Source organism: Mustela nigripes, chromosome 16 (genome assembly GCF_022355385.1).
Source record: "Mustela nigripes isolate SB6536 chromosome 16, MUSNIG.SB6536, whole genome shotgun sequence".
NCBI classification, from domain to species: domain Eukaryota; kingdom Metazoa; phylum Chordata; class Mammalia; order Carnivora; family Mustelidae; genus Mustela; species Mustela nigripes.
In genome coordinates, this window is record NC_081572.1 from 39,609,158 (window position 1) to 39,635,257 (window position 26,100).

Sequence of the window (26,100 nt, forward strand, 5' to 3'; positions counted from 1 at the left end):
TTAAGGTACATTTCAATTTAATCATTGTGCACACAAATCTGTAAAAATGCTAGACACATACATTAAGTCGCAAAGGAAATTCAAGAATTCTTGTTCACGTCTAAATGTTAAACTATGGAAATTTGACTACTTACTCTCACCACTATTACATGCATTTAGAGTTACATACTTACCACATTTTCAATGTCTGCTTATCCTTGCTAGGAAAGGACAGAGTTCCTTAGAAATTAACTTCACTTTAAATCTTAAAGACATAAATTGAGGGTCCATACTTTGTTTAGTGTTTATCTAGAAGAATACATCACCATTATCACATACTCAAAACATCAATTTTCAGATTTATTTTAGAAGACTATTATTTTCCTTACTAAAAAAGCATTAGGAGCAGCTTCCTGTTCATTGCTGGTTTACAAATATTACAACAAGAAATACAATGTGAAAACATCCTTAGCTAATATTTTGACACAGCTAGGATGAGAAAGAAAAAAATCCATGTCTCTCTCTGAAGGAAAGTACTAAACAGGGCATAAAATGATTAGAAATCTACCCAGAGGCTAATTTCTATTGGTATACACAGTACCAGAAACCAGTATTTTTAACCCAAGTTTTCCATGCAAGGTTAGAAAGATTTAAAGATACACTTGAAATTTTCAAGCCTCATTCAGAGACAATCCAGGCACTAGTCTGCAGGAGCATTTCAGGCCAAGTCCTTCTTCAAGCCTACCCTCAGCTTTAATTGTTCACGAATCACTGCAACAACAGCTCCACGGAAAAGGGACAAATTCTGATATTTAAATTTTACACCTGTGCAGTTTAGGAACCAAAAGCACTGAGACAAAACTTTTGGTTGTCAGCTAAAAAGAAAATCTTACGCTTAAAAACATTTTTAAAAAGCACTAGTTTGGAGTAAAAACATTTTTTCCATCTTACCAAAAGAAAAAAATTGCATGTTACAGTCTAAGTGGAAGTCAGAAAAGTGATCCTGGTTTACTAGGGAAATGTCAGAAGGTGAAATAAACTTTTAAAATACATTTCCAATTCAGGTATTATCTAAAGAGTGTAAAATTTCAGACTGCTCACTTCTGCAATCAGTATCCCATTTCAGTTAAACTTAAAAGGAAAAATTGTGACATAGAAGTATAAAACAATACTCACCAGAAAAGCAGCTTTATAGAGATGGTTTTAAGGAAAACCATTTCCACTGTATCTACGCCATTTCTTATACAGATTAAACTGTGAAAGGCAATGAAACTTAAGCCCTTAGGCAATTTTATATTAAAAAACAGGTGGATATCTTACAAAATAATTTTATTATCAGTTGATATATCGAAATTTTTAATTAACTAAGTGCATGACTTTCATATCAAATAACATTAAGATGGTCTGTTTTTCAGTGGCTAATCACCATCCCCATTTAACAGAATACAAGATCAACTAGTTTTATGTATTGACTGTCTCAATTAGACATCATTATACTTAGGGTACTTAGGGTATAGAGAAGGAAGCCATGCATGCAATGCTACAGAATGGAAGGAAGGTTCAGGTTTATACAAACCAAACTGTAAGCTTTATTCTTTTTTCCTCGGTATTTAAAATGTTTATCAACATAAGAGCATAATATTTAAAGATTAAAAGAAAGGTCTCAAAGATGGTCGAAGACAACAATGAATTCTGGTAGAACCAACGACAGTAATAAAAACCTTAACAGATCTTTTACAAGCCGTATACTTCACTGCCACTCAAAAGGAATACACAAGGACTCTGTCTAGGTTTCTTGATGAGTGGTCAGTCTTCATCTGAATATTAAAAAGTCAGTTTTGTTATTCTTAATTCAAGGTAAAATGAGCACATAGTGGTGGTGCACCAACAAAATAGGTTATAGTTTACAAAAAAGATGAACAAAATTAGTACTTCTTTACAGCAAGAGTTACTGAAACATTTAACAAAAAAAACAAAAACAAAAAAAAACAGTATGAAAATATGACTGCACACCATTTGTCACTGTTAGAGGTGAGGAAACTTGATTTTCTTGGGTTGATATATATACTGTAAAAAGTTAAAAGGTAAAATATGAGTACCACAAGTGAGAGGCTTAAGTAAAAGAGCCTGGACCCAAAGCCCTGCACTCTGTTATATACCAACATGTGTGTATAGCCAATCAAAACTGTCACTATCTTTTCCTTTTATGTACAACATATCTACTTAGGGTCAACCACAACCAGATAATAAAGGAGCGGTATTATACCTTTCTCACAACTGAGGTTAGCAAACCTAGCTACTTTGGCCCAAGTACTGAGTGTTTAAAAAGTGTCCAATGGATCTGTTATTAGTTATACTCACATTTAAGTAACTGCACAGCTTTCTTCCTTGTGTGGGTTATATGGATATGTTTGAAAAAAATAGGAACATCAGGTACTTACAGATTAAACTAACCTGTACTGGCAGGGCTGTGGGAATTTTCTTCTCTACCAGTAAGTAGCAAATGCTGAAATTCTGCTGCTAGTTAACAAAAACACAAATTGTATTAAACTGAGGAGTTCAATCCATAGTTTAAAAAGTCAATGTGCATTAAATTTCCTCAGAACCTGACATAAATACATTTTAAACTTTTTCCCTAAGTCTTACAAAAGTTACCTTACATTGATTCTTAAATTTAGTGACCTTATGAGAATGATTTAAAAACACTATCTCTTGGACACACCTCACTTTTAATAAAAACTAGGTATTCCAATATGTGTATTATGTGGAAATTCTGGTTCCTCTAAAAAAGGGGGGCATGTATTGGGGGGAAAAGCTCAACATGGTAATTTCTAAATTTAAGTATATGCAGACATATGCCACAGAGGAAAGCAACTTTTAATTGTTTAAAATTCAGTTTTCAAAACACTTGATTTCATGTTATTACAGATTTAAAACATGGACTGAAAGATAAATGTTTCTCCTGTAAATACATAATAAACTAGTTAACTAAAAGGGAAGCTTTGCTTAATAAATATATGCCCCATACTCTTCTAACTCAAACCTACAGAAATTTCAGTAACTTCCCTTGACTCACTTGGGTGGTTAAGAAGTGTTTTTTTTTTTTATTAAAGAGAAAGGAAATGATGCTGCAAATTTTATTTTCATCTGATTGCTCAAATATTTATGAACAAAATATTAAGAGTAAGCTACATTATAATAAATGATTTGGTGAAACCTTTATCACAACTGCAAACTGCAAGTAGGAATGCTGTACCTTTCACTACACTTAAGGTTCTTAAGCCCAACATGATATAGTGACCTCTACCTCAGATAATACTGGTCTGTGTGTAGTAAACTGGGGAAACACTCTTCATTTTTATCCAAGCTGGGCATCAATAATTTCACTGCCAGCTCCTCAAATTTAACCAAAGGTAAAGGCATACAGATTCCTTATCAATAACGATGGTTTGAACAAATCAACAACAAAAAACCCCCACAAAAATCCAGACACGGTAAGAATGCCGAAGGGTCAGGATAATCCCAAAAAGGGCCTTCCCCTCTTTACACAGCATTACACAAACCCCTGCCCAAACACACAGCACATTACTGAAGCTGTGCCACAACACAACTTTACACAGCATTTAAAATTAATGGATGAGGTCCAAGTTATCAATCATTAAAAAAGTTTACTCACATGTATCTTCTCTGTGGTTAATTTGATCAAGATTAAAACATATACACAAACATATTCTAATATATCTGATTATATGCCTTCTAAAGAACCTAACCATGAACAATCTTGACTTATACAGGATTCAATTTGCTTCAAATAGTAATAGTTCCAATTAGCTTCAGTGAAGAGCTCCTTTAGGCCTTCAATTTCTACCTTAATATGACTTCTACATCCTGCTTATTAGTAGAATAAAGGTATTTCCTCTGAGGATACATGAGCTTAATTGAACAGATTTGAAGAGACATACTTTAAAAATTCAAATTAATATAGTTTCAAGCTATTATTTTTCCAGAATTAGAAAGAAAATGAAAGGCTCCTCCCTTTATGGCCAATTGAACAAGAACATATACAGCTCAGAGCAGAAACAACAGCACTTAGAAAAAGCAATTCTTTTCTGAGCTTTATTCTTACTTTTTAATGCTACTGTCAAATATTATTATTTCTAATCAAAAATGCCAAGTAATATCATGAAGATACTGGGGAAAAGTTGGAGATATTTTAAGAATTAGGGAGCTCAAACTCAAGTCCCACATTCCCTATTTCGTACACGTTAGTGTGATTTAGATCCCATAACAGGGAATGCCTAACAGGTTAAAAGTATTGTTCTGAAAATTCAACATTAATCACAAAATTATGAATAATCACTATATGCACAATACTATATACAACACCATTCAAATAACTGTTTCTCATTTTGCCAAGACATATCACACAGAAGTGAGAGGATTTCTGTGCTAGAAAAAAAGTCATTAATTAAAATGATTCAGATGACAGAAAACAAAATACTGATAAAGTGTTAAAAAAAAAACAAACAGAAAAAGTAACCTTCACTAATATTCAACTGATGAGACAGCAAGCAGAAGGGTAACTAGGGGGAATGTTTACTTACAAAACTGCCTTAGAGTCAATAGTCTTAGAACTCAATCCCTCCTTTTAGAAGAGTTCTCCGTAAAAAGTTACAGTAAGAGATAAACAACCTTGTTTTGGAATAACATACGAAACCTACTTAGTATCAGGCAGGTAAATACTGCCTCTTTAAAAAGACATACCTGATTTATACAAACTTTTTATATTTTAAATACTTTTTATCCCCTACCCAGTCCAAGTTTTGTTTACTCAAAACAAAATTTTATCTCTGTAAAGTAGCTAGTTCAACATTTTATTTACCAAGTATTATCAGTGGAAGTAACAGACTCCTGACAATTATGTAATTCTCAAAATCATTCTACTTCAGAGATATCAAGAAAATTAACTTCAACAAATTATGCCACCCTTGGAAAATCCCTCCAACCCCCCAGCAGTCAAGTATTTAAGAGCCTATTTCAATTTTTTCAACTATTACTATTAGAATTAGGACAAGCAGCTTCACTATACTGGGGGATGGTAGGTGCAACAGAAAACATCTCCAATTAAGGAGACTTAAGAGGTATAATTACCGAACAGTTTATAAATGTATTCTTTTGTTGTGACAAAATTTTTTTCAAACACTAAAATCTTTTTTCCATGATTCAGTTACAGAGAAAATCTTATGTTCTAATTGCACAGGTGAAAATTTGGAATTCATTTAATGTGTACTTCCTTATGCTTCCAAGAATTAAAACCATCTGAAAACAATCCTAGGTTAACACTGTACTATATGTTGTTACTGTTCAAAAGAAAATGCAATCTGAACAGAACAGATGTGTTACTTAAACACAGAGAGAAACAAAAGTCATCCAGGTTTATGTTTTGGCCTCTGTTCCATTTCCTTCTTTACTCTTCACAACACACACACATAACCACGTTTCTCACCAAATAAAAGCAAATTTTTGTTGGAATCAAATGTGGATACTTTTCAAGTATGCATATTGTATAAAAAAATATTGTTCAGTAAGGTTGAAAACAAACCTCAAAAAAGTTCCAAAACCACAGTTCAATGTACTAAGTTTACCACGATTCAACTTCAGTTTGGCTACCTGAAAATTAGAAATCTATCCATACTGACAGGTTTGTAATACCCAAACTCTTTTATTATCCCTTTATCTAATCAAATGTGTAGTGTATATGCATACATACCACACACACACCATCTTCCCACTCTTCACAAGGGCTCTACATTAACATTTGCTCTAATGTGGTGAAGTTTGAAAATATTAAAAATCACAAGCATTTCCACATGACCCTGCAACCTTAATGTTCAATGCATAACTTTGGGAATAAGAATGCAGATTTCAGTGTCCTGTAGCATTTCCAATGATCAAACTTATCCATGAAGTTAAATTTAATAGTTTGAAGAGAAAATGACCAGTAACTTTTTCCTAAAAGTGAAAGTGGAAAATTTGAACAAAACATTTCATGCCTCCAAATCAAGAACGTCAAATTTTGTCAATTTACTAATAAAGAGCAATATAGCAATACCAGCTTTACTGAGGCTGTTAACACAAAGTAAATTACATAAAATTACATATATCAAATACTTTTGTTTATTAACACCACAGTCAAACGTGAATATTAATATAGAGCCTTCTCTGCCAAAAGAGTATAAAAATCCTAAGTTTAATTAAATTTAGGGGCCTTCACCAAACTTGCTGCAAGTTTGGGGACATAAATATCCAACAGCCATAAAGCTGTGAAAGCCCCTATAAGGAATAAAATAAATCCCACTTGCCTCAGACTGAACAGGGCAACACTGAGACTCAGCCTCAGCCTGTCCTATGGCAGGGCTATAGGAAGAAGAAAATTTTAATTTTAGAAAAACATTACCCAATTAATTTAAAAGACATGCATTAAAAAAAAAAAATCCCAATGATCAAGCAAGCAAAGGAAAAAAAGAGCTTTTTTTTTCTTAAAAAAAAAAACAAAAAACAAAAAACAAAAAACTACTGTCTGCTATAATTCCACTCTGAACCCGTACTTATTTTTGTTGGGGATCTCCCCCGCAAATAACTAAGTTCAATTAAGCTGAGTTTAAGCTCAATATGTAACTTGATCAGTGGAACAGGAGTACACTAGGAATATTTTCCCCATTCCTAATGGTAAATGGGTGCAATTATTACTAAAATACAAGTATTCAAATTAAACAGCAATTCCAGCAGCCACTCAAAAGTTGATCCTCACCTGCTGCTGTTGTTCTGTCATACATTAGGTAAAATCTATACACAATAGAAACTAGTGCCAGACAAAACGTCAGTTTAGTTTTTTTGTTTTGTTTTAAAAAGGCAACATAGGAGTGGACTAAGGGAGAGCCAAAGCTGGCAGTCCCATTAATTTTACAACTTCCTAAATTATGGCAATCACAATGCCTGCCTGAATATAGCAAATCCTAAAGGATGTCTACAGTGAGGGCAAATGAAGTATACTTCAACTCAACTCCATCTATTATTTTAGGGAAGCATAAGTCAAAGTAAGAGTTTATTATCTCAACATGATTTGTACTAATGATGTAACCACACTATGGACCCCAGAAGCAGTTAGGTAAAACGTATTTTCTAGAAGCTTAATTATGCTGATGCATGCACAAATTACACTTTAAATATACCAAATGGGCACCACCTGGGCCATATCTAACACAACACAGGAGACAGTATGCTTAAGTGTCATGCATTAACACTTTGGATTAACTTTTTTAATTAAAATTAAAATTCTACAACTTATTTAAAAGTAATTTTTTCCCCTTCAGACTTCAGAAAACAAACCTTGATATAAAATATCAGTTATCTTTGTATTAAATGTAAATAAAGCTTTGCATAAGTTTTGAAACATCACTAACCCATTTGTACTTTGTTGATAAGCCTGTACATTACATGAAATGCTTTCAACACATTTGGTTTGGATAAACACTTCCTCTCCTATTTAATCATTCTAAATTAAATCATGGCATTTTTTACCTTACAGATTTTTACACAGGGTCTTCTTTGGCAGTCTGATAAATGTGCTGCCAAATCTAAGTTAATTCCAAAATTCCTTGAACAGGCAGGTGTTTGGTGAGGGAAAGGGTAGTGGCATGGGGCTTAGCTGTTGAAGAAGGAAACGCATTCCTGGTGATACAGAGATGTTGTCTTTTCAAGCTATGGAGTTTTCTGAACCTCAATGGTACAAGAAAAGAGCTATAAAACATTTCACTGGACCAAAATATTTGAATAAAAACAGCACTCAGCGTTGTAAATAGCTGAATGTTTTGTTTAAATGAATGAATGACTTTTACTTGTCACTTAAATACCAACTCTTTTATGACTGAAAATTTTCAGTGTTTTCTTACAAGGTTAAAACTTTTTTTTGGAAACAAAAACTCAGATTTCATATCATTATCTACACCTTCACATGTAGGTTATAAAAAATTACCATTTTCTTACAAATCTTAACTTTACGTTGAGAAAAACTCAACTTGAGTTCATAAATAATCATGCTTTGTGTAGATCATCTGATACTTAATCATAAAAGTACCTTGCAAAAATAAAGATTTAAAAAATGGATGCCAAAAAAAGGTTAACAAGAGCTATTATTGTAGGAGACTTGCAACACAAAACACTAACAGCAGTGTCACCTCTACAGAAAACTTCTTCACAGGACACAGTAACATTCAAATTTCCAAGAATGAAAAGGTTAACAGGAAAGCCATTTAGGCTTTATAATAACAGAAGATAGTCATCTTAATCAAAGAAATAATGTAATTTTCCAGGAACATAAAATAAAATTTTGAATCCATCTGTTAGCCATCCTAACAGAGGTACACTTATTTTGGCATTACATTCAGAAAAGATTCTAATCCATTAACAGCAAAAAGCTATTACTGCATGCACCTAAGCTTCTAGAAGTCTGCACCTGAAAAGCTTCTGAGGTCCACGCAGTACTGCAGTCTCAAAAATGATCAGAGGGAAATGAATGGGTCTGGCACTAGGCTCTAAACTTCATCAGCAGTGAAGAGGAAATACTAAGGTTTACATTTTAAATATCTAAGACATCTAACATGTAGTGACACCAAGGGCATGGAAAGGTGACACAATATAAAGATTTCATATCCACTATGTAATGACTCATATGTATTGAAGTTTTTCTCTCAACTTAAGCACTAACATACAATTCTATATATATTGTCCAGTTTTTAAACATGCAGCTAAGGAACATCCTACAATTCAAAGACAGAATCCAAAGATATATCAAAACTGCATTGGTAACTATGAATTTTATTATGTGGACATCTACTGTGGCATGCATCTGTACAAACCTTTCAGGCAGTGGTCCACAGCTGGGTTATGAATAAAAAGGCGTAAGTTTTTCTCTCATTTTATTACAATGAAGTTTAACAGTACAGAAAAGTCACATGACCTTGGTGGGTCAGATTTCTTAAACCCTGCAACATGAGGAACTCTAAATACATTAAATATTGTTATACATTCAGACTTCCAATGTACAGGTCTCGGTAACAGTTACAGCCCTCACCAAGCTAGGTTGGGGACGTGAAGTCCAACAGCATCTGAAATGCTGTGAAGGCATAACTTTACAAATAGCAATGTAAGCTTACAGAACTTGCCTTTATTAAGGTGGTATGTTCATGTAATTCCAGCGCCTTCACAATATAACGAACCAAATTTACTATACTTCACTTCTAAAAACCTAGATGAAACATGAAAAAGAAGCCATACAGTATAAATTGCAACTTCAGGAAAAGTTCCTGCTTTATTATTCCAAATAATTTTTCCCATGTAAAATAAATGTCCAATAGTTCCTGGTATGTGGGAAGATAATGTTTGTTAAAGTCACAATGAAGCCTTATTGACGGAAGCTTGGCTATATAAACAGCACAAGTTGAGAAAAGGTTTAATCTCCAAACCTATTAGACTGGATGAAGTAAGATCAGTAACGGCCACCTTGCGACATTACAGGAGGTCTCATTCCCATCGGAGGTCGAGGAGGCCCACCTTGGTAAGGGGGCACCATTGGCGGTCCCTGCCCATATGGTGGCATAGCACCAGGAAGGTAACCTGGCATGCCTTGATGATGACCACCATACTGACCTAAAAAACAGATTTAAAACACAAAAAATAGATTGAGTTGGTTTGTGCATTATGCTGTTAAATGCAATGTATTCTGCAAATAAATTTGTGTATACTCAGAAAATCCACTTAATACAGTAAATACAATAAACATAAACACAATGAATGTAAAAAAAAATACCATGAGGCGGCATTGGGGGTCTCATTCCTTGTTGCTGTGGGATGCCTGGCTGTGGTGGCATCATACCTCCAATAGGTCCAACTGGTGGATTACCAATGGGAGCCTGTCCTGGTCGAGGAAGATTACGTTGATATTTAGGTAACTGTGCCCTTCTCTCTTCCTACAAATAAATATGATCACAATGTTCAAGATTTGAATACAGAGAGTCATTAATCATAAAAGATAATCACCCAAAATATTACAGAGTAACTTTGTAAAAATGTACCCTTATTTCCCAACCATTATTTTTGCTCCACAAACTAGTCCAACTGCTTAAAATCTCAATACCTCAAGAAAACCTCAACTATTTTTATATTTGAAAAATGGCTAATAACTTTCCAGGAATTAAATACTGCCTACATAAGAAAATCTCTAGTGAAGAAAGTGGATAGGCTTTAAAGGATCTGTGTATCCTACCTCACACTTATCCATTTCATCATTTACAAATTTATGTGTAACCGAAATGATTTTTCAGAGTTAAGAACCCAACTTACTGTCTTCTTTTAAATATAGTCTGGGTGTAGGGAAAAGCGTGTGTCTAAGATCAAAACACACAATATTCACTTTATTTTGTGGTTCTTAAAAAACCAGAATGAAAACCACACAGTAAGCATTAGATCAGATTACAAAACCACTGGTGTACAAATTAATACTTTAAGAGGAATCGTTACTACAATGGTATTCAAACTATGCCAGTAAAAACCTGTAAAAAACTTACCAGTGATATATCCTCATCTGGGTGGATCAACTTACTGGTTGCACTGGTTGTCGTAAGTGTAGCAGGCTTACTTGTTATTGAAGCCGCTGGTTTAGCTGCAGTGCTATTTGTTGTACTAGTGGTTGAAGCTGTAGACTGTGTATAAGCAGGGAATGTAGGCTTTGGGGGTTCTGTAGTTGTTGCAGGGGTACTATTTAAGGGCTTGAAATCTGTACCAACAGGTCCTTGGACAGCTGCCTGAGCCTGGAAAACACAATCTTTCATTAAGGAAACTTCAAAACCCAAGCTGAATGTATCTATTATAGTTAACCTAAAAGTGAGATACTAACATTCAATAAAGGACCAAACTTTAAATGAAATTAAAACAAAGTTAACATAATTAAAATGCCAAAACATCAAGATAATATGTAAAAATATCAAAAGACCCTGGAGTCCAAGTCACATCCAAGACTCAGCAGTGGAAACAAGACTGCATATAACTTCAAAGATATTATCTACCTTTATCACCAAAATTTACTTGCTTTACAAAGCTTTGTATTTATTTCAAACTAATGAACTACATTGTATTGGAATATTGTGTTCTACTCTATTCTAAATTAGTTGTTCAATCAATCTACTAAGCACCTCAAAAAAAAAAAAGAAATTACAAAATTCAAATAAATTTAGTTACTAAGCAGAGCATAAACAGTATCAGTGGTGACACATTAAAGATGTCCCTTCAGAGATCTCTTTATACAGATAATACAGTGTCCTCCCAATTAACAATGGCTAGGTGATTACCATGGACAAAAGGGCTTAGTAGGATCTTTTAAGCATAAAGTTACCAGTAATAAATGTGTTACTTGTCATAATTCCAAACATCTGAAACATGAACACTAGGCCAACTTAAGAACCAAATGCAGAGTACTATATTTCCTTACATTGTATGTGATGCATTAGATTCAATAGCATAAATCAAAAAAGCTTAATCATGCATCAGGCTAACCAGTGGCTACTATAACGCATTTACTGCTTACATGCTTAATTTTAACCCTTTAGAACCATAGGAGTTTGGAGTACATTTTTTTCTATTAGTATGAGTTCAAATTTTGAAATACCATTGATATTTGTACCATTAACTTTAAAAAAATTAAACATAGTGTATTTTTGGGGGGAAAAGATTTAGTTTTAAAGTAGGGTCCAAAGGGTTAAGTTTATAAAGCCATTTAACAATTTTAAACTGCAACTTCCTGCGTACTTGTGCTGTGCTAGGAAACAGAGCTTTAGAAGATGCAGACAGACTTTCTGAATTGGATGAAGCTGTACTTGAGCTTGTTACAGGTGTCCCCATCTGTAGCATAAAAGAAAGGAAACAATGAAAAGTCTCCAAACAAATGGGTGAAAATAAGCCATGTGGTAGACTTTTAGTATTAGATTGCATTTTTATAAATGCAAAATATAATGCAATCAAATCTGACTTATTTCAAGAGGCAGGCGGTTAATGCATTTACAATAAACAAAGTGACAGTATGAGCCTCAAAAAAAATTTTTTTTAATTCTACACCAATAAACCTAGTTAACCAGTTTCTTTCCTAAAACTGGGATGTGTTTTTGCACTGTGATTTTGAAAAATGATACCTTCAATCGAGAATAAAGATGCATTACTACGGACACTTCATTCCAATTCTCTATCAATGACTCCACAAGATCTTTACCAAAAGCTTGACATTTCTCAGTAAATAAAATCCCCACCCACCTCAAAAACACAAGATATATGCTTACAGGGGACTTTAAAAGTAAAGCTTTTATTTTCGCCAACTATAAACAGAAAAAAATTGAGGGAAAAAACCTCTATGGGATAATGTTAAAGTGAAAAATAACACACATCCTGATCTTAATTCTGAATCAATTAAATATTTCTATTTAACTTTGAATATAACGAGGGAAAAAAATAGAGAAAGTAACAACCATTACACACATTCTATATATATATACTTATGTATGTAAATATATATCAAAAAAACAAAAACATCTTTAGTTTCTGAGTTCTAAAAAACACAAGTTCAGTGGGAAAGATTAAGTCTAACTAGGTCAAATGATGCCCCTCCTGCAAAAGTGTAGCATTGTCATCAACAAATGATTTGCTAAGGTCTTAGGATTTTCTCCTTTGACTTTGGTTTCATTCCACTCAGTTCAAGAGGACATAAGAGGACCTCTAAACATAATCATGTATTTAAGTACCCAGAAATTAAAGCTTTCATTTCTGTCTAAAGCTAAGAATAACCAGAGTTCATAAGCTATGAAAAAATTAGCATACTACATTATCTGGCTCTAGTCAATGTGTGCAAACATGGAAGAGAACAGGACACTTCTCTGTATTTAATTATATTAAAAAGATTAGAAACAAAAAACAAGCCTAATGACAACCTCAAGAATTTCTATAAACGACTACACTTTACCTTTAAATCTAAGTGCACTCCTTTTCAGGAATTTCACCTTACCTGCCCAGCACTGGGGAAAAGAGGCTTAGTAACTGGAGGCTGTGGAGCAGGAACTGTTGCTGTTGGTGCAGGTGGTCTATTAAGAATGCCTGGCGCTGAAACAGCCTGTGCCTGAGTCATTGGAGGAATTCCAGGACGGGGAACAGGAGGGGGCATACCTACATAGAAGAAATGTTGGGAAGACAGGGCATGTCAAAACATTTAAGTTCAGAAAAAAATTTTTCCCAAAACTGTTAAAATATACCATATTAAAAATGCTTCTGGGGGGCGGTGGGGCGCCTGGGTGGCTCAGTTGGTTAAGCCTCTGCCTTTGGCTCAGGTCATAATCCCAGGGTCCAGGGATGGAGCCCCACATCAGGCTCTCTGCTCAGCGGGGAGTCTGCTTCTCCCCTCTCTCTGCCTGCCTCTCTGCCTACTTGTGATCTCTCTCTCTCTCTCTCTGTGTCAAGTAAATAAATAAATAATCTTTTTTAAAAAATGCTTCTAGGGGCACCTAGGTGGCTCAGTTGGTTGGGCCTCTTGACTCTTATTTCAGTTCAGATCATGGAATCAAGCCCCGTATCAAGATCCGTGCTGGGTGTGGAGTCTGCTTGAGATTCTCTTTCCCTCTCCCTCTACTCTCCCAGACTCATGGGGTCTTCTCTAAAAAAATAAAAAATAAAATCAAGGGGCGCCTGGGTGGCTTGGTCAGTTGAGTATCTGCCTTCAGCTCAGGTCCTGATCTTAGGGTCCTAAAATCCAGCCCCAGATCAGGTTCCCCACTCAAGAGAGGGTTTCCTTAAAAAAAAAAAAAAAAAAAAAGAGAGAGAGAGAGAGAGGGTTTCCTTCTCCCTCTCCCCCAAATCAATAAAATCTTGAAAAATAAGAATAAATAAATAAATAACACTTCTCTACTACAAAATTACTGATAAACTGGTCAATTCAATGAAGTCTTGAGTAACCTAGGCATTTGCCTCAACCTTTCTATTCCTTTGGGTATTTCAGAACTCCAGGAAGTAAAAGATAATACCGGAGATTCTATATATGCAGAAAGTAGCAATTAAGCTTACTAATATTACTGATTTGGCTAACTTTTTGAAACACAAAAGAGAATTACTGCAATCATCCAACAGCTGGATGCTTTCTGAACTCAAATTCAAATTACTGTAAAAACACTGATAGGTCATATACTCACAAAAAATTTTCTAGAAAACTAAGTTGTCCCTGAAAACACTTTATTTAAAGATTTTCTTTCTCTTTTTTTTTTTTTTTTAAAGATTTTATTTATTTATTTGACAGAGAGAGATCACAAGGAGGCAGAGGCAGGCAGAGAGAGAGAGAGGAAAAAGCAGGCTCCTCACCAAGCAAAGAGCCCGATGCGGGACTCGATCCCAGGGCCCTGAGATCATGACCCGAGCTGAAGGCAGAGGTTTAACCCACTGAGCCACCCAGGCACCCAAGATTTTATTTTTCTTAAGTAAATTCTACAGCCAATACAGGGCTCAAGCTTAAAACTTGAGATCAAAAATTGGCTGCATGCTCTACTGACTGAGACAGCCAGGCGCCTCTCCTTTAAGCACTTGAAATAAAATTTCCTGGGGCGCCTGGGTGGCTCAGTGTGTTAAAGCCTCTGCCTTCAACTCAGGTCATGATCCCAGGGTCCGGGTGTCGAGCCCCACATCAGGCTCTTTGCTCAGCAGGGAGCCTCCTTCCTCTCTCTCTCTGTGCCTGCCTCTCTGTCTACTTGTGATCTAGGTCAAAAAAATAAATAAATAAAATCTTTAAAAAAAGAGAGAGAGAAATAAAATTTCCTAAAATCCATCATGAGTGCATTCTTCAAACTTCCTCAACATAACTTTGCCTAAGTATCTCAGAAATAACATATGTGGAACTACGGTCTATAAATTAATGGTTGCACTGGCAATGATGCAAATTTTACTGCTGCCTTATTTTTCCTGTTCCTTTTACAACTATCAATAAAGCTGCTGTGGACTGCAAAAAAGGTTAGCAAAGAAGAATATTTAAAAACACATGGGTTCTTGGTATCACCAGCCACTGAAGCCACCACTTTTCTTTCTGTTGAATGAGACAATAAATGACTACATTTTTAAAATATGGCATGACAGGTTTCTCCATTACTTGCCAAAAGTCTCCATTATTCATCTATAATATTTCTAACAAATACTACCCCTCAGGGCGCCTGGGTGGCTCAGTCCGTTAAGCACCTCCCTTCAGCTCGGGTCATGATCCCAGGGCCCTGGGATCGAGCCCCACATCAGGCTCCCTGCTTGGCAGGGAGCCCGCTTCTCCCTCTCCCTCTGCTATTCCCCCTGCTTATATGCTCTCTCTCTCAAATGAATAAAATCTTTAAAACAACAACAAACCCACAAATTCAACACATCTTAGGTATTATGAGCTTTGGTACAAAGGTTCTGTGACTCATTCTGAGTGCTTTGAAACCTGTGTATTATCCATTTCAAGACTCAAAAAACCGCCATGGTCCATTCCAACACTTCTCCAAGTAATTTCAAAGTGAAATCAGCAAACTATGGTAATTATAAATTACAACTGCACTAAAATCCACAAACCTATTCTTCAAAAGAGAAAAATAAAGCATGCCAATCATATTAAAAGGAAACCATCTACGTTTCATACCTGGCGGCATACCAGGCATCAGAGGTGGTATTCCTGGTCCAGGTGGCATCATTCCACCCATTGGCATCATTCTATTAGAAAGCAAATTTTAAGAAACAAACCAAGTTAATTAATAGTATAAAACATCAGAAAATATTTTGGCTAAAGCCTGAAACAACAGATAAGACTTGAATTTGACCTTTAATACTGAAATAAATCAAGCTGAAAGAATATACAACACTAAAACAATTCTATCAAAATAAACCTTCTAAAACCCAGCAATTTCTTGGGTTTGCCAGTAAAATAAGGAAAAAAAATCAGTCTTTGCTGACAAATCATTTTCATACATTTAAAGTCACTAAAAACAATTATACCCTCCTTAATACATAAAAGAGGCCTCATCTAAAATATGTGTAATTAGAAATCAAAATCACCTTTTGTCTCACTTGAAAATATCCATACAGAATGTAAATTTTAAAAAATTATTTTGGAGTCATCAGATTTTTCAAAAGGAAAATACTGAATGTACACTGTGGAGTAAAGATTTTTTTTTTCTTTTGGAGGGTTACAAAAAAAAAAAACCAAAAACACTACCACCAAAATTAAAGAGAGTCAAAAGTAAACTCACACAATTGCCTAATTTCTATTTGTAATAGCTACCTAACACTAAACCATGACTTAAAAACATAACCCACATTTATTTTCTTTCCCCTAAAACAGCTCACCTTCACATAAAAATATTCAATTCACTTAAAACAATTCCAAGTTTGTGAATTCTTAAATGAGAACTTTATCAAAAAGTAAATTTCTTTATACAGATTTCATTGTAAGAAAACTGAATTACTTCCATAATAACAAAGCATGTAATTTTTGAAAAGAGTATCTATTCTTTCTTGACTAACAGCGCCCCTCCCTTTTTTTAAACTAAATTCCATTACTTTAGCAGTTTGGGGAAAAAGAGCTACATTTAAAAAATGCTTTTTATATGGGTCTATTACAATTTCCTCACAGATGTTTTATTTCCCTCCATTAAGAGACCTGTGTCAACCAGCTTGCACATTTTAGAAGTTTTAGTGAGGAAGGTTAGAATATTTCTGAAGTCAATTGAATAGATACCATTAAACACATTAAAAAAATGACATTATGATTATACCTCCTGAATTACATTATGAATGAGATGCTTACATGTTTTCACCGCAAAATGACTGGGTGTATTTTCTCTGATGATGCAATCTGTGAAAATGTATGACAAAATCAAAATCTAACTGTGATTTTCAAAATACAGTGGGAAAGTGTATTGTATACCTCTCACATCCAACAATATTTAAGTAAAAGTGATAGGCACGAGCACCTCATATTCATTTTAGTTCTTGATGATTTGACAAATAAAATCATTTACAGAGTTTGCTTCTTGTCACAACTACAAAGTGTCATGGACAGTTCTGAATCTTAGAAATACAAATCTACAACCAACTACTTTAATTACATCAGATGCAATTGAAGCAGATGGCTGCCTACAAACATCCTAAAACCCAAAAATCGATTCTCTTCAGAGACAAATCTATATTCCTTTAATTGATTGGTAGACCCCTTTATTTGACTAGTTTAGTATTTATGGAGCCCATACCTTTTAGCGGGGGGGTGGGGGTGGGGGGGGCAAAGTAACATTTTAAAATTCATATAACACCCAAGCTGAAAAAGATCATTACTAGGCATAAGCCCACAAGTCAATTAAAAGTTCTCTTACCCAGGTGGCATGCCTGGCATAACTGGTGGCATTCCTGGCATCAGAGGAGGAACACCTGGCATTAATGGAGGTATGCCTATAAATAAGAATTTCAACAATAATAAAAAAAATCACAAATATTGAAATGGTAAGAGAAAGATTTTAATACTTCTACATCACATCCATAAAGTCCTTCCTTAAAATGCTAATTTTAAAAAATCTTATGTAATACCTGGAGGCATTCCTGGGGCTCCCGGAACTGGTGGCAGTCCTGGCTGTGCCATTGGAGGGATATAGCCTTGTTGAGGTTGAACAGGCTGTGGCTGAAATGAAGTTGAAGCTGCAGAGTCATCATCATCATATTCATCAGAATCATCTTGTTGCTTCTTTTTTTGACTCTCTGCTAAACAAAGTTTTAATTAGTTTTTCCCATAAAGTAAAAAAAAAAGAAAAACTCAGCATGTCTGACATTCAACATTTAAAAAAATAATTTAAGGGCAGCTGGGTGGCTTGGTCCATTAAGAGTCTGCCTTCTGCTCAGGTCATAATCCCAAGGTCCTGGCCGCATCCGCGCTTCCTGCTCAGAAGGAAGTCTGCTTCTCCCTCTGCCCCTCCTGCTTGCTGTCTCTCAAAAAATATCTTTTAAAAATAATAATAATTATTTCAATCCAATTAGCTCATGAGATTTTTCTTACCAAAAAAAAAAAAAAAAACAAACCCCACAATACTGTTTTTACTCTTCAAATTGGTTTCCAATCCACGTTAAATAAGAAGGTTAACATACTTTCCCTATTCTATGACAGGTAAAAGTATTTTTCCTAAATCAGTTTTATTTAAAAAAAATTACTTTCTATTCCATCCATAAAGATAAACTATAACAAAGAGGTGTGACCTCTCCTCGATGCTTCTTAAAACAAAGTTTCAGGGCACCTGGCTGGAACCTGTAAGTAGAATATGTGACTCTAGAACTTGGGGTCTTGCAATCAAGCTCCACATCGGGTGAAGAGCTTACTTAATAAAAACAAACAAATGAAAAAACTCATGGGGATCCCCCATGGTGGCTCGCTCAATTGAGTGTCTGACTGTTTCAGCTGAGGTCATGATCCCAGGGTCCTGGGACTGAGCCCCAAGTGTAGGCTCCCCACTCAGTGAAGAGTCGAGATTCTCTCTTCCTCTGCTCCCCACCAGCTTTGCTCACTCTCTCTCTTCCTCCCTCTCAAAAATAAATGGTAAACCTTAAAGACATAAAGTAAAAGAGTTGACTGTAGCTCAATCAAGTAAACATCCAACTCTTAGTTTCAGCTCAGGTGACAATCTCAGGATTGTGAGATCAAGCCAGGATGGTTAACACAGAGTCTGCCTGAGATTCCCTCTCTCTTCCCCTCTGCCCCTCCCCTTGCCTGAACGTGATCTCTCACAATAAATAAAATCTTAAAAATAAAGGAATTTCATAGGTGGTTAATAACTTCCACTATCTGGATAATGATCACAAATTCCAAGACAAATAACAGCACTAAAAAAATATTTTACTATTAGTAGTTATACAATCAAATCGTAACAAGCAATCTTTGTTTTCAAAAATCTCAACACTTGCTAATTCCACCTGTAATCACATATATACAAATCAAATACACAACTTCAAACATTAAGACATAAGAAATAAAACTCAAAATTGGGAGTTTTGAATAAATCTAACATCCACTATTAACTCTGTATGTCAAATTATTAATACTCTCATTAGTGAAGCTCAATTAAGAAAAAACAAAGATCTAAGCATTTACCTTGTGTTTTCTGTTCAAGAAGTCGTCTTCTTTCATCCATATCTTTTTCTGGAATACCTTCCATACCATATATTTCCAATTCAATGTCTGTTCTCCCAGGTATTGCATTTGGTACAGCATCTATTGTCTCTTTATGCACCTAACATTAAAACAAACTTCCATTAGATAGACTAAAGTGCTCATAAAGTCCTTTAAGAGTAATCTGAAATTACTTAGCAAACACTCACTATATAATGGTTAAGCATAACTGGCTCTATAGTGAGACTATCTGGACTCAATCCTGTTTTGCTGCTCACTAACTAGGTATGTGGATTAGGCAAATCATTTAAGATTACTCCACCCATAGTACCTAACACACCTAGGATCATTTTTAGGATTAAATAAAACACAATGAATATAAATTATCACTTGGCAGGACGTCTAACACATAGTAAGGACTCAATAAATATTAATTTAAGCTTACTATGTAATCTTACTTGCTTGAAGTATCAGCAATGAACTAGTAATTCCACTCAAATCAGAGAAGTTTCAAGTCTGACAAATAAAACTTATAGGAAACAGTCCTCTTTTATCAAGAATTAAAATTTCCAAGAATGGATCTTGAGACAAGCCTGTAGTTATGAATTATAAAAGTGACATTTACAGTTAGCATTACCCGTAACTAAGGAGTTACCTGAGACACTTAACACTGCACAGCAGTGATCCCGTCATTATCCTAAACTTATTTGGTAGATCACAAAGAGGAGGAAGTGCTATTATAAAACACTGGAAATCTACAATTTTTTTCCACTATGGTTTTTGCTAGAACAGATGTTTCCAACCCTCAAACATGGGTCTCTCTTGCCAATATGGTAAAATTCCTGTCAGTCTCAGTTTCTTCAAGCCACTTGCATTCACTTAGGCTAAAAAATGTCAATGTATTCTTGCCCAGACTATCAGCATCACCTGAAAACTTATCAGAAACACAAATTCTCAGTATACTCTCTATCCCATCAGAAACTCCTGGGTAAGGCCAGCAATGTGTGCTTTAACAAGCCCTCCAGGTGATTCTGAGGCATGCTCAAAAGCTTGAGAATCCCTGATTTAGGTTAATAATGACTTGGACATACTTGTCCATACTCAATTTTCCTTTCCTCCCAAGACACTTTCATGTAAGAATAGAAAGGCAAGGAAGGTCAAGGAAGCTAAGTATTTTTTTTTTTTAAGATTTTATTTATTTTTTTATTTAACAGACAGAGGTCACAAGTAGGCAGAGAGAGAGGAGGAAGCAGGGTCCCCGCTGAGCAGGGAGCCAGATTCGGGGCTCGATCCCAGGACCTGGGACCATGACCCGAGCCAAAAGCAGAGGCTTTAACCCACGGAGCCATCCAGGTACCCCAAGGAAGCTAAGTATTTTCTTCTCAGATATGTATCTCAAAGATTTTAAACAGCGACATGCAAAATCAAATTCAAAAATTGTAATTTTTTATAAATTTTTAACCACTGTTCCTCACTGTGATGAAAAGATCCACGAATAAAGCTACTCAACAAGCAACTTAATCACCGTTTTCTAAGTTTTTTGGAATGTTACTATTCTTGACAAATGTAGATGAATTAATTCACGTTTTCCCCCCAAAATAAAATTACATTCACATACACAGTAACTATTCTTTGTTCTACTTCTAAATGATAATGCCAAGAATAAACATTTCAAAAGCTGTTGCTAAGAAAGGAAAAAGAACATGATTTACCTAACTACCTCACAATATCCCAGCCAGAATTAAATTTCTTAAAATCCTGCCTAGAAGTTGGTATGGTCTTGGCTGAAAAGACAAGAGAAAGCACTGATATGAACCAACTAAATTATTAATGTCTTAGGTTTACCACCTATAAAATTGGAGGCTGTATCTGATCAAACTGCCATGCCTATCTCACAGGTTGCTACACAACTACACTAGGACTACAAAAATAGAAGCACTTAGTCCATTAAAAATGTTACTGAAATAATTTCTCAACTAATCTCTTTCTAGTTCCATTCCATTTTTCTGCTCTTGTATAGTACAACTCTTCAAAGAGTCCCTCTACCTCCTTTTCTTTTGAAAGCACTCCAATTGAGCTTTCATCCCCATCGTTCTAGGAAATCATTCAATCTCAGTCCTCTTCTTCCTTGACCTACCACCAGCATTTGACTCAGTTAAATAACTTACTCCTTGGAACATTTCATTTGGTTTTCAGGACACTATTTTCTTGGATTCCCTACCCTTTCAATGTCCCTGAATGGTTTACTTTAATCTTCCAACCTTTAACTGCTGGGAGTGGCCTAAGGTAGAGTCCTTGCACCTCTTTTTTATCTATATTCTATTCCCTAAGGAAAAAGGACACCTAATATTATGAGTTAAATAAAATAGTTGTCCTTACAGGGTATCCTTCCAAACTTCTATCTCCAGCTCCCACCTCTCTGAACTCCAGGACTGTAGACACAACCAACTCCTTATAGGACATCTCCATCTGGATATTCAACAGACCTTGTCAAAATTAACCTAACACCAACATGATGTCCTCATCTCTAAGCCTATTCTTCCAGCAGCTTTCTACATCTCAGTACATGGTAACCCATATCTCACAGATCAAATGCCTTCAGATCATCTGTAACTCCTCACTTTATTATACTCTGCATCAAATCCACCAGCAAATTCTGGTCTCTGCCACCCTCACCTCTTACCTGGAATACTCTAGTCACCCTAAGTGCTCTCACTGCACTCTGCAGCCTGTCTAATCTCAAGTCTACAGGCCAGGACAATTCTTTAAAAAAAAAAAAAAAGAAAGAAAGAAAAAAAAAAAGTGCATCAGCATGCTCTCCTTCTACTCAAACCTCCCATTTCATTCAGAATTGAAGAAAATGTCCTACAGTAAGCCCTCCTATATAAAAAACATTGCTACTCTTTCCTTCTTCCTTCAATACAGGAGTATGTTCCTATATGTGAGGGTCTTTCATTCGCTGTTCCATGGCTCTTTCACTTCCTTTCAGATCTCTGTTCAGATGTCAGTTTCTCATCCAGGCCTCTCTCCATCTTGTGGCCCTCCCTATACCTCCTCCTACCTAGTTTTAGTCTTCTCCATCACTTATCATTGAAAAACTAAGTATTTACAGTTTATTTTCTTCCACAACACGAATCTAAACTCCACAATGGTGACTTTTTCTTCACAGCTGTATACTTAGTGCCTAAAACACTGTCTAACACAATACCCTCTCACAGGAACTTTTTGTGAGAAATAGTAGTATTCTGTATCGAAACTACCCAATACAACAGTCATCCACCAGCCACACGTGACTGAGCACTGGAAATGTGGCTATAACATGACTGACATATTAAATTTTTAATTTTTAAATTACCCCTTAAAAAAAAAAAAGGCTTATTTCAGAGATAGAGAGCAAGAAAGCAGGGGGAGGTGCAGCAGGCTCACCACTGAGCAGGGAGCCCAATGCGAGACTGAAATCCCAGGACCCTGGGGATCATGACCTGAGCAAAGGCAGGTGCTTAATCAATTGGGCCAGCCAGGTGCCCCTAGGAGTCTTTTAAGTAGCCACATGTAACTAGTGATTGCCACAGTGGAAAACTGTGGGTCTAGCATGTAGCAAAATCTAAAATATTTTTGAATTAATATTAAATTATTGTTATTGTTATATAATTGGAATGGAAAATATCAATATAAACTTATTTTCTTTTATAAACTTATTTTCAAACTTGGGGAAACAACATCTTATTTTAATTTACCTCCCTGCCTCCTACCAACAGTAGTTTCCAATGAATAAGGATTTGCTCAGCTCTCATCTCTCTAGGGTCCAATTAGGCAAAAATTCAGGCAGCTCTAGGATTGGCAAAAGTAGAAAAAATAACGTTGAATAAGACATAAAGGCACTTACTAAATCTTTAAAAATATAAATTGCAAAGCTTTCCCTACCTAGCAGTGAAAAAACTCAAGAAACCCGAAAATTATCTAATGAAACACAACGTTACCATTCCAAAAGAGGTCCAGGGAATAAAAGAAGTAAACCTATCCTCAGGCAACATATTATAACAAATCCTTCAACGGCAGTAGTAATGGTAGCTAATTATGTGTTAATTCTCATAGGATTAGAACTGGTCAGACTGACCACAGAATTGAAATCACTGATCCTTGTTCTCTAACCCAAGTACAGATACTTTGGGACCTCAATTTGTCACCAATCTAACCTAGGATAAGAAATACTATCAATAATTCAAAAATAAACATCAGCAACATAAATTTTCCTTAAACATTGAAAAACACAATTATTTATCTTCTTAATGGCTAAAAACAGTGTTTTTTTTAAAGCTGACTAACCACATCTGATCTTTCTCAGTAAACAAAACCCTACAGCTGTCAAAGAGAAATTCAAAAAATTTTTTCACATGGTTTAAGTAAGGGGGTAAAAATTAAATTAGAAAAAATAAAAAATGAAAAAATAAATCCTTACCTGCATGCAATGAATAGCTAAGCCAGGTCCTGTGTACAACTTCTTATGACATATATGGCATTTAAAATGTTTTGCTTTTTGGTGTTGTATAAGAATCTTCTCATCATCAAAATCTCTATTACAATACCTGATCAATGTTGTTAAGGTACAAAACCAGCATAATTTTGACGCTGCTTATAATAAAATCTGTCATACATTAGAGAACAGGAGGAAGAATATTAAAATGTAAAAACAGCTAAAACCAAAAATATAATTTATACAAACTTTGTTTCTGGTATTTACTATATAATTCGGAATTATCTTGCCATGTACTTCTACTCTTTAAAGTTTCCCAGAAATCCATAATCTCTCTCCACCATCTCTAAATGAACACATCTCAGTAATCAGCAATATACTTTTGTCAAATTCTTGCATTTAAAAGAGATTTAAGTGAAAAAGACTTTTTTCTTCATTATTTCAACATTTGAAATGCACACTGTAGACTGGACAGTTCAATGTAAAAAAAAAAAAAAAAACCAACCCAAGTTTATGACGGGACTGAATTTCAAAATAGAAATCATTAAGTAGACGAACAAAAATAACTGAAATATTAAAAATCTACTTAATATCTGGAATTTGAGAATATACTATTTAGATCCAAAAATAAGCTCATAACGAATAAGAACATATCCCTATGAAGTTGTTTGCAACTCCTTCTAAATTTATGTTGCCATACAGTGTATTTAAACTCACAAATCACATTAATAAGACTGAGAATTTTTATCTCACTCGTCAGATTTTCCTAAATGCATATTTAAGAAAATTAGTGACCATCTTCCAATTAGCATGGAAATAAACGCAATTCTGTAACAGATCGTTTTTTAGTACAAAACAGTTAAGCAAAACCAATTTCATCGTAAAGTGTACTAGCGTTTCCGGAAAAAGTATTTAAAAAGACGCCACGTTTTAGTAAGCAATAGGAAGCTTTTTTTTTTTTTTTTTTTTAAGACTTACAAAGCCAGGTAACAGACGAAAAACTCCACCCTTTAAGAGAACGCTTCTTGAAGATTAAGGCGCCAGTGGGTGAGACGCGGAAACTAGTTCCCCCAAACCCCGGTCAAAAAAAAGGGGGGGGGGGTGTTTCGAAACCGGGGTTGACGAACACAAGCCTTTACTAAGCCATCGAATCTACAATAAAACGGGAAAAGTGGGTGAGAGACTCCGAAGCTCTCCCCTAATCTTCCATAGACTCAATCGGCGTATTATACTCGAAGAAAGTCCCTTTGTTGAATCGTCACCAAAACAACGGAGTGTGGCCCAACAGCCTTAGGGAACACTGTCCTTGGTGGAGGGGTCCAAGCCGCCTCCCAGCGGTTGGGTCCACGAGCGCACCAAATCAAGAACCTCCTGAGTCACGGAGTCCCACGACCCCCAACTGCCGGAGAGCCTGTCGCCCTAGGAACTTCATTTTCTGCGAAGTAGTCCCAAATCCGGCTCCGGGCCATCCAGCCACCCACCTCGAGGCCTAGATCCCAGACACTCTCCGCCACAGGTCAGAGCAAGGCCGCCCAGTCCCAGTCACCGCCAACCGGCGCCCCCGCTCGGCCTCGACTTCAAACCGGTAAAGGATATCAGCACCACGGCTTCAGCTGCTTCTTCTTCTTGCGACCCATAACCGCGCTCTACCGACAAAGTATAAGGGGGGGAAAAACAAGCAAGAAAAACGAGGCAAATACCGCTCACTCTCCCGACCCAACGGCCACCACCGCGTCCCACAGGAAACAGACACAAAATGGCCGACGCCCTCGTTCGCCGCTCTGCTCCCGTCAGGCACTGCGGCCGGAGGCGGTGCCAGGCAGGGTAGGGTCACATGACGCAGGCCGCCTTCCTGAGTGGGTGGAGACTCGTGGCGGCTGAGGTGCAGCCGCCATCTTGTTCGTGTAAGTTGTCCCGGCCCTCGTTGCTTGTGTTTGCTGATCCCTCCGGTTGTTTTGTAAGAGAGCTGGCTACGGAGGTACGCCGAGACACTCGTAATTGAAGGAGGGGGGGGGGGGAACTGAAAGGATGATTATTGTAATTAAGGACAGACTACAAATAAAAAATACTGAAAGAGCGCCCAACTTTTCATGATGTCTCATTGCTCGAATTAATCCTTCCTGTAGTAAGTGTTGGGCGTTTGCTTATCACATATTTTGTTAAAAAAGTGTCAGTCTCTGCCTTGTAATTCACAGATGGGTGACAAGGTGCTGCAGACCTCCGGAGGGGAGCACTAACAAGGGTCTTAGCGGTCATTGGGGTGTCAAGAAAGGTTTTCTGAAGGCTCCGTGGGAGCAAGGGAAGTGGAAGAGAGAGAGTCTCTTTGAAGGAGCAAAAAGCGCAAGTCTTTGAGCCTGAGCGCCTGAAATACGCTGATGGTGTTGGGGCTGGAGCTCCTAGTGAT

The 26,100-nt window shown here is 36.1% G+C and overlaps 1 protein-coding gene across 1 annotated transcript; it reads right to left on the minus strand.

The window, feature by feature from the left end:
• On the minus strand, positions 1-25,482 carry ZNF207 (zinc finger protein 207). Its single transcript, XM_059380123.1, has 12 exons — positions 25,293-25,482; positions 23,682-23,808; positions 19,205-19,343; positions 17,656-17,823; positions 17,445-17,520; positions 16,883-16,930; positions 15,719-15,789; positions 13,085-13,242; positions 11,842-11,934; positions 10,605-10,847; positions 9,848-10,007; positions 1-9,687 (listed from the first exon to the last, which is right to left on the minus strand). Exons 1-12 carry the CDS (start codon positions 25,331-25,333, stop codon positions 9,527-9,529), a joined length of 1,485 nt encoding a protein of 494 aa, XP_059236106.1. The 5' UTR covers positions 25,334-25,482; the 3' UTR covers positions 1-9,526.
• Positions 25,483-26,100: the final 618 nt, after the last annotated feature.

What these genes read in the sequence shown, in the direction of transcription:
- ZNF207 (XM_059380123.1), bottom strand. Translation starts at nt 25,333, where the DNA reads ATGGGTCGCAAGAAGAAGAAGCAGCTGAAGCCGTGGTGCTG. An exon ending in TCTTGAACAGAAAACACAAG is followed by an intron (nt 17,824 to 19,204) that starts GTAAATGCTTAG and finishes TTTGTTTAGCAG; the next exon opens with AGAGTCAAAAAAAGAAGCAA. An exon ending in CAGATGAGGATATATCACTG is followed by an intron (nt 10,008 to 10,604) that starts GTAAGTTTTTTA and finishes ATTTATTTGTAG; the next exon opens with GAAGAGAGAAGGGCACAGTT.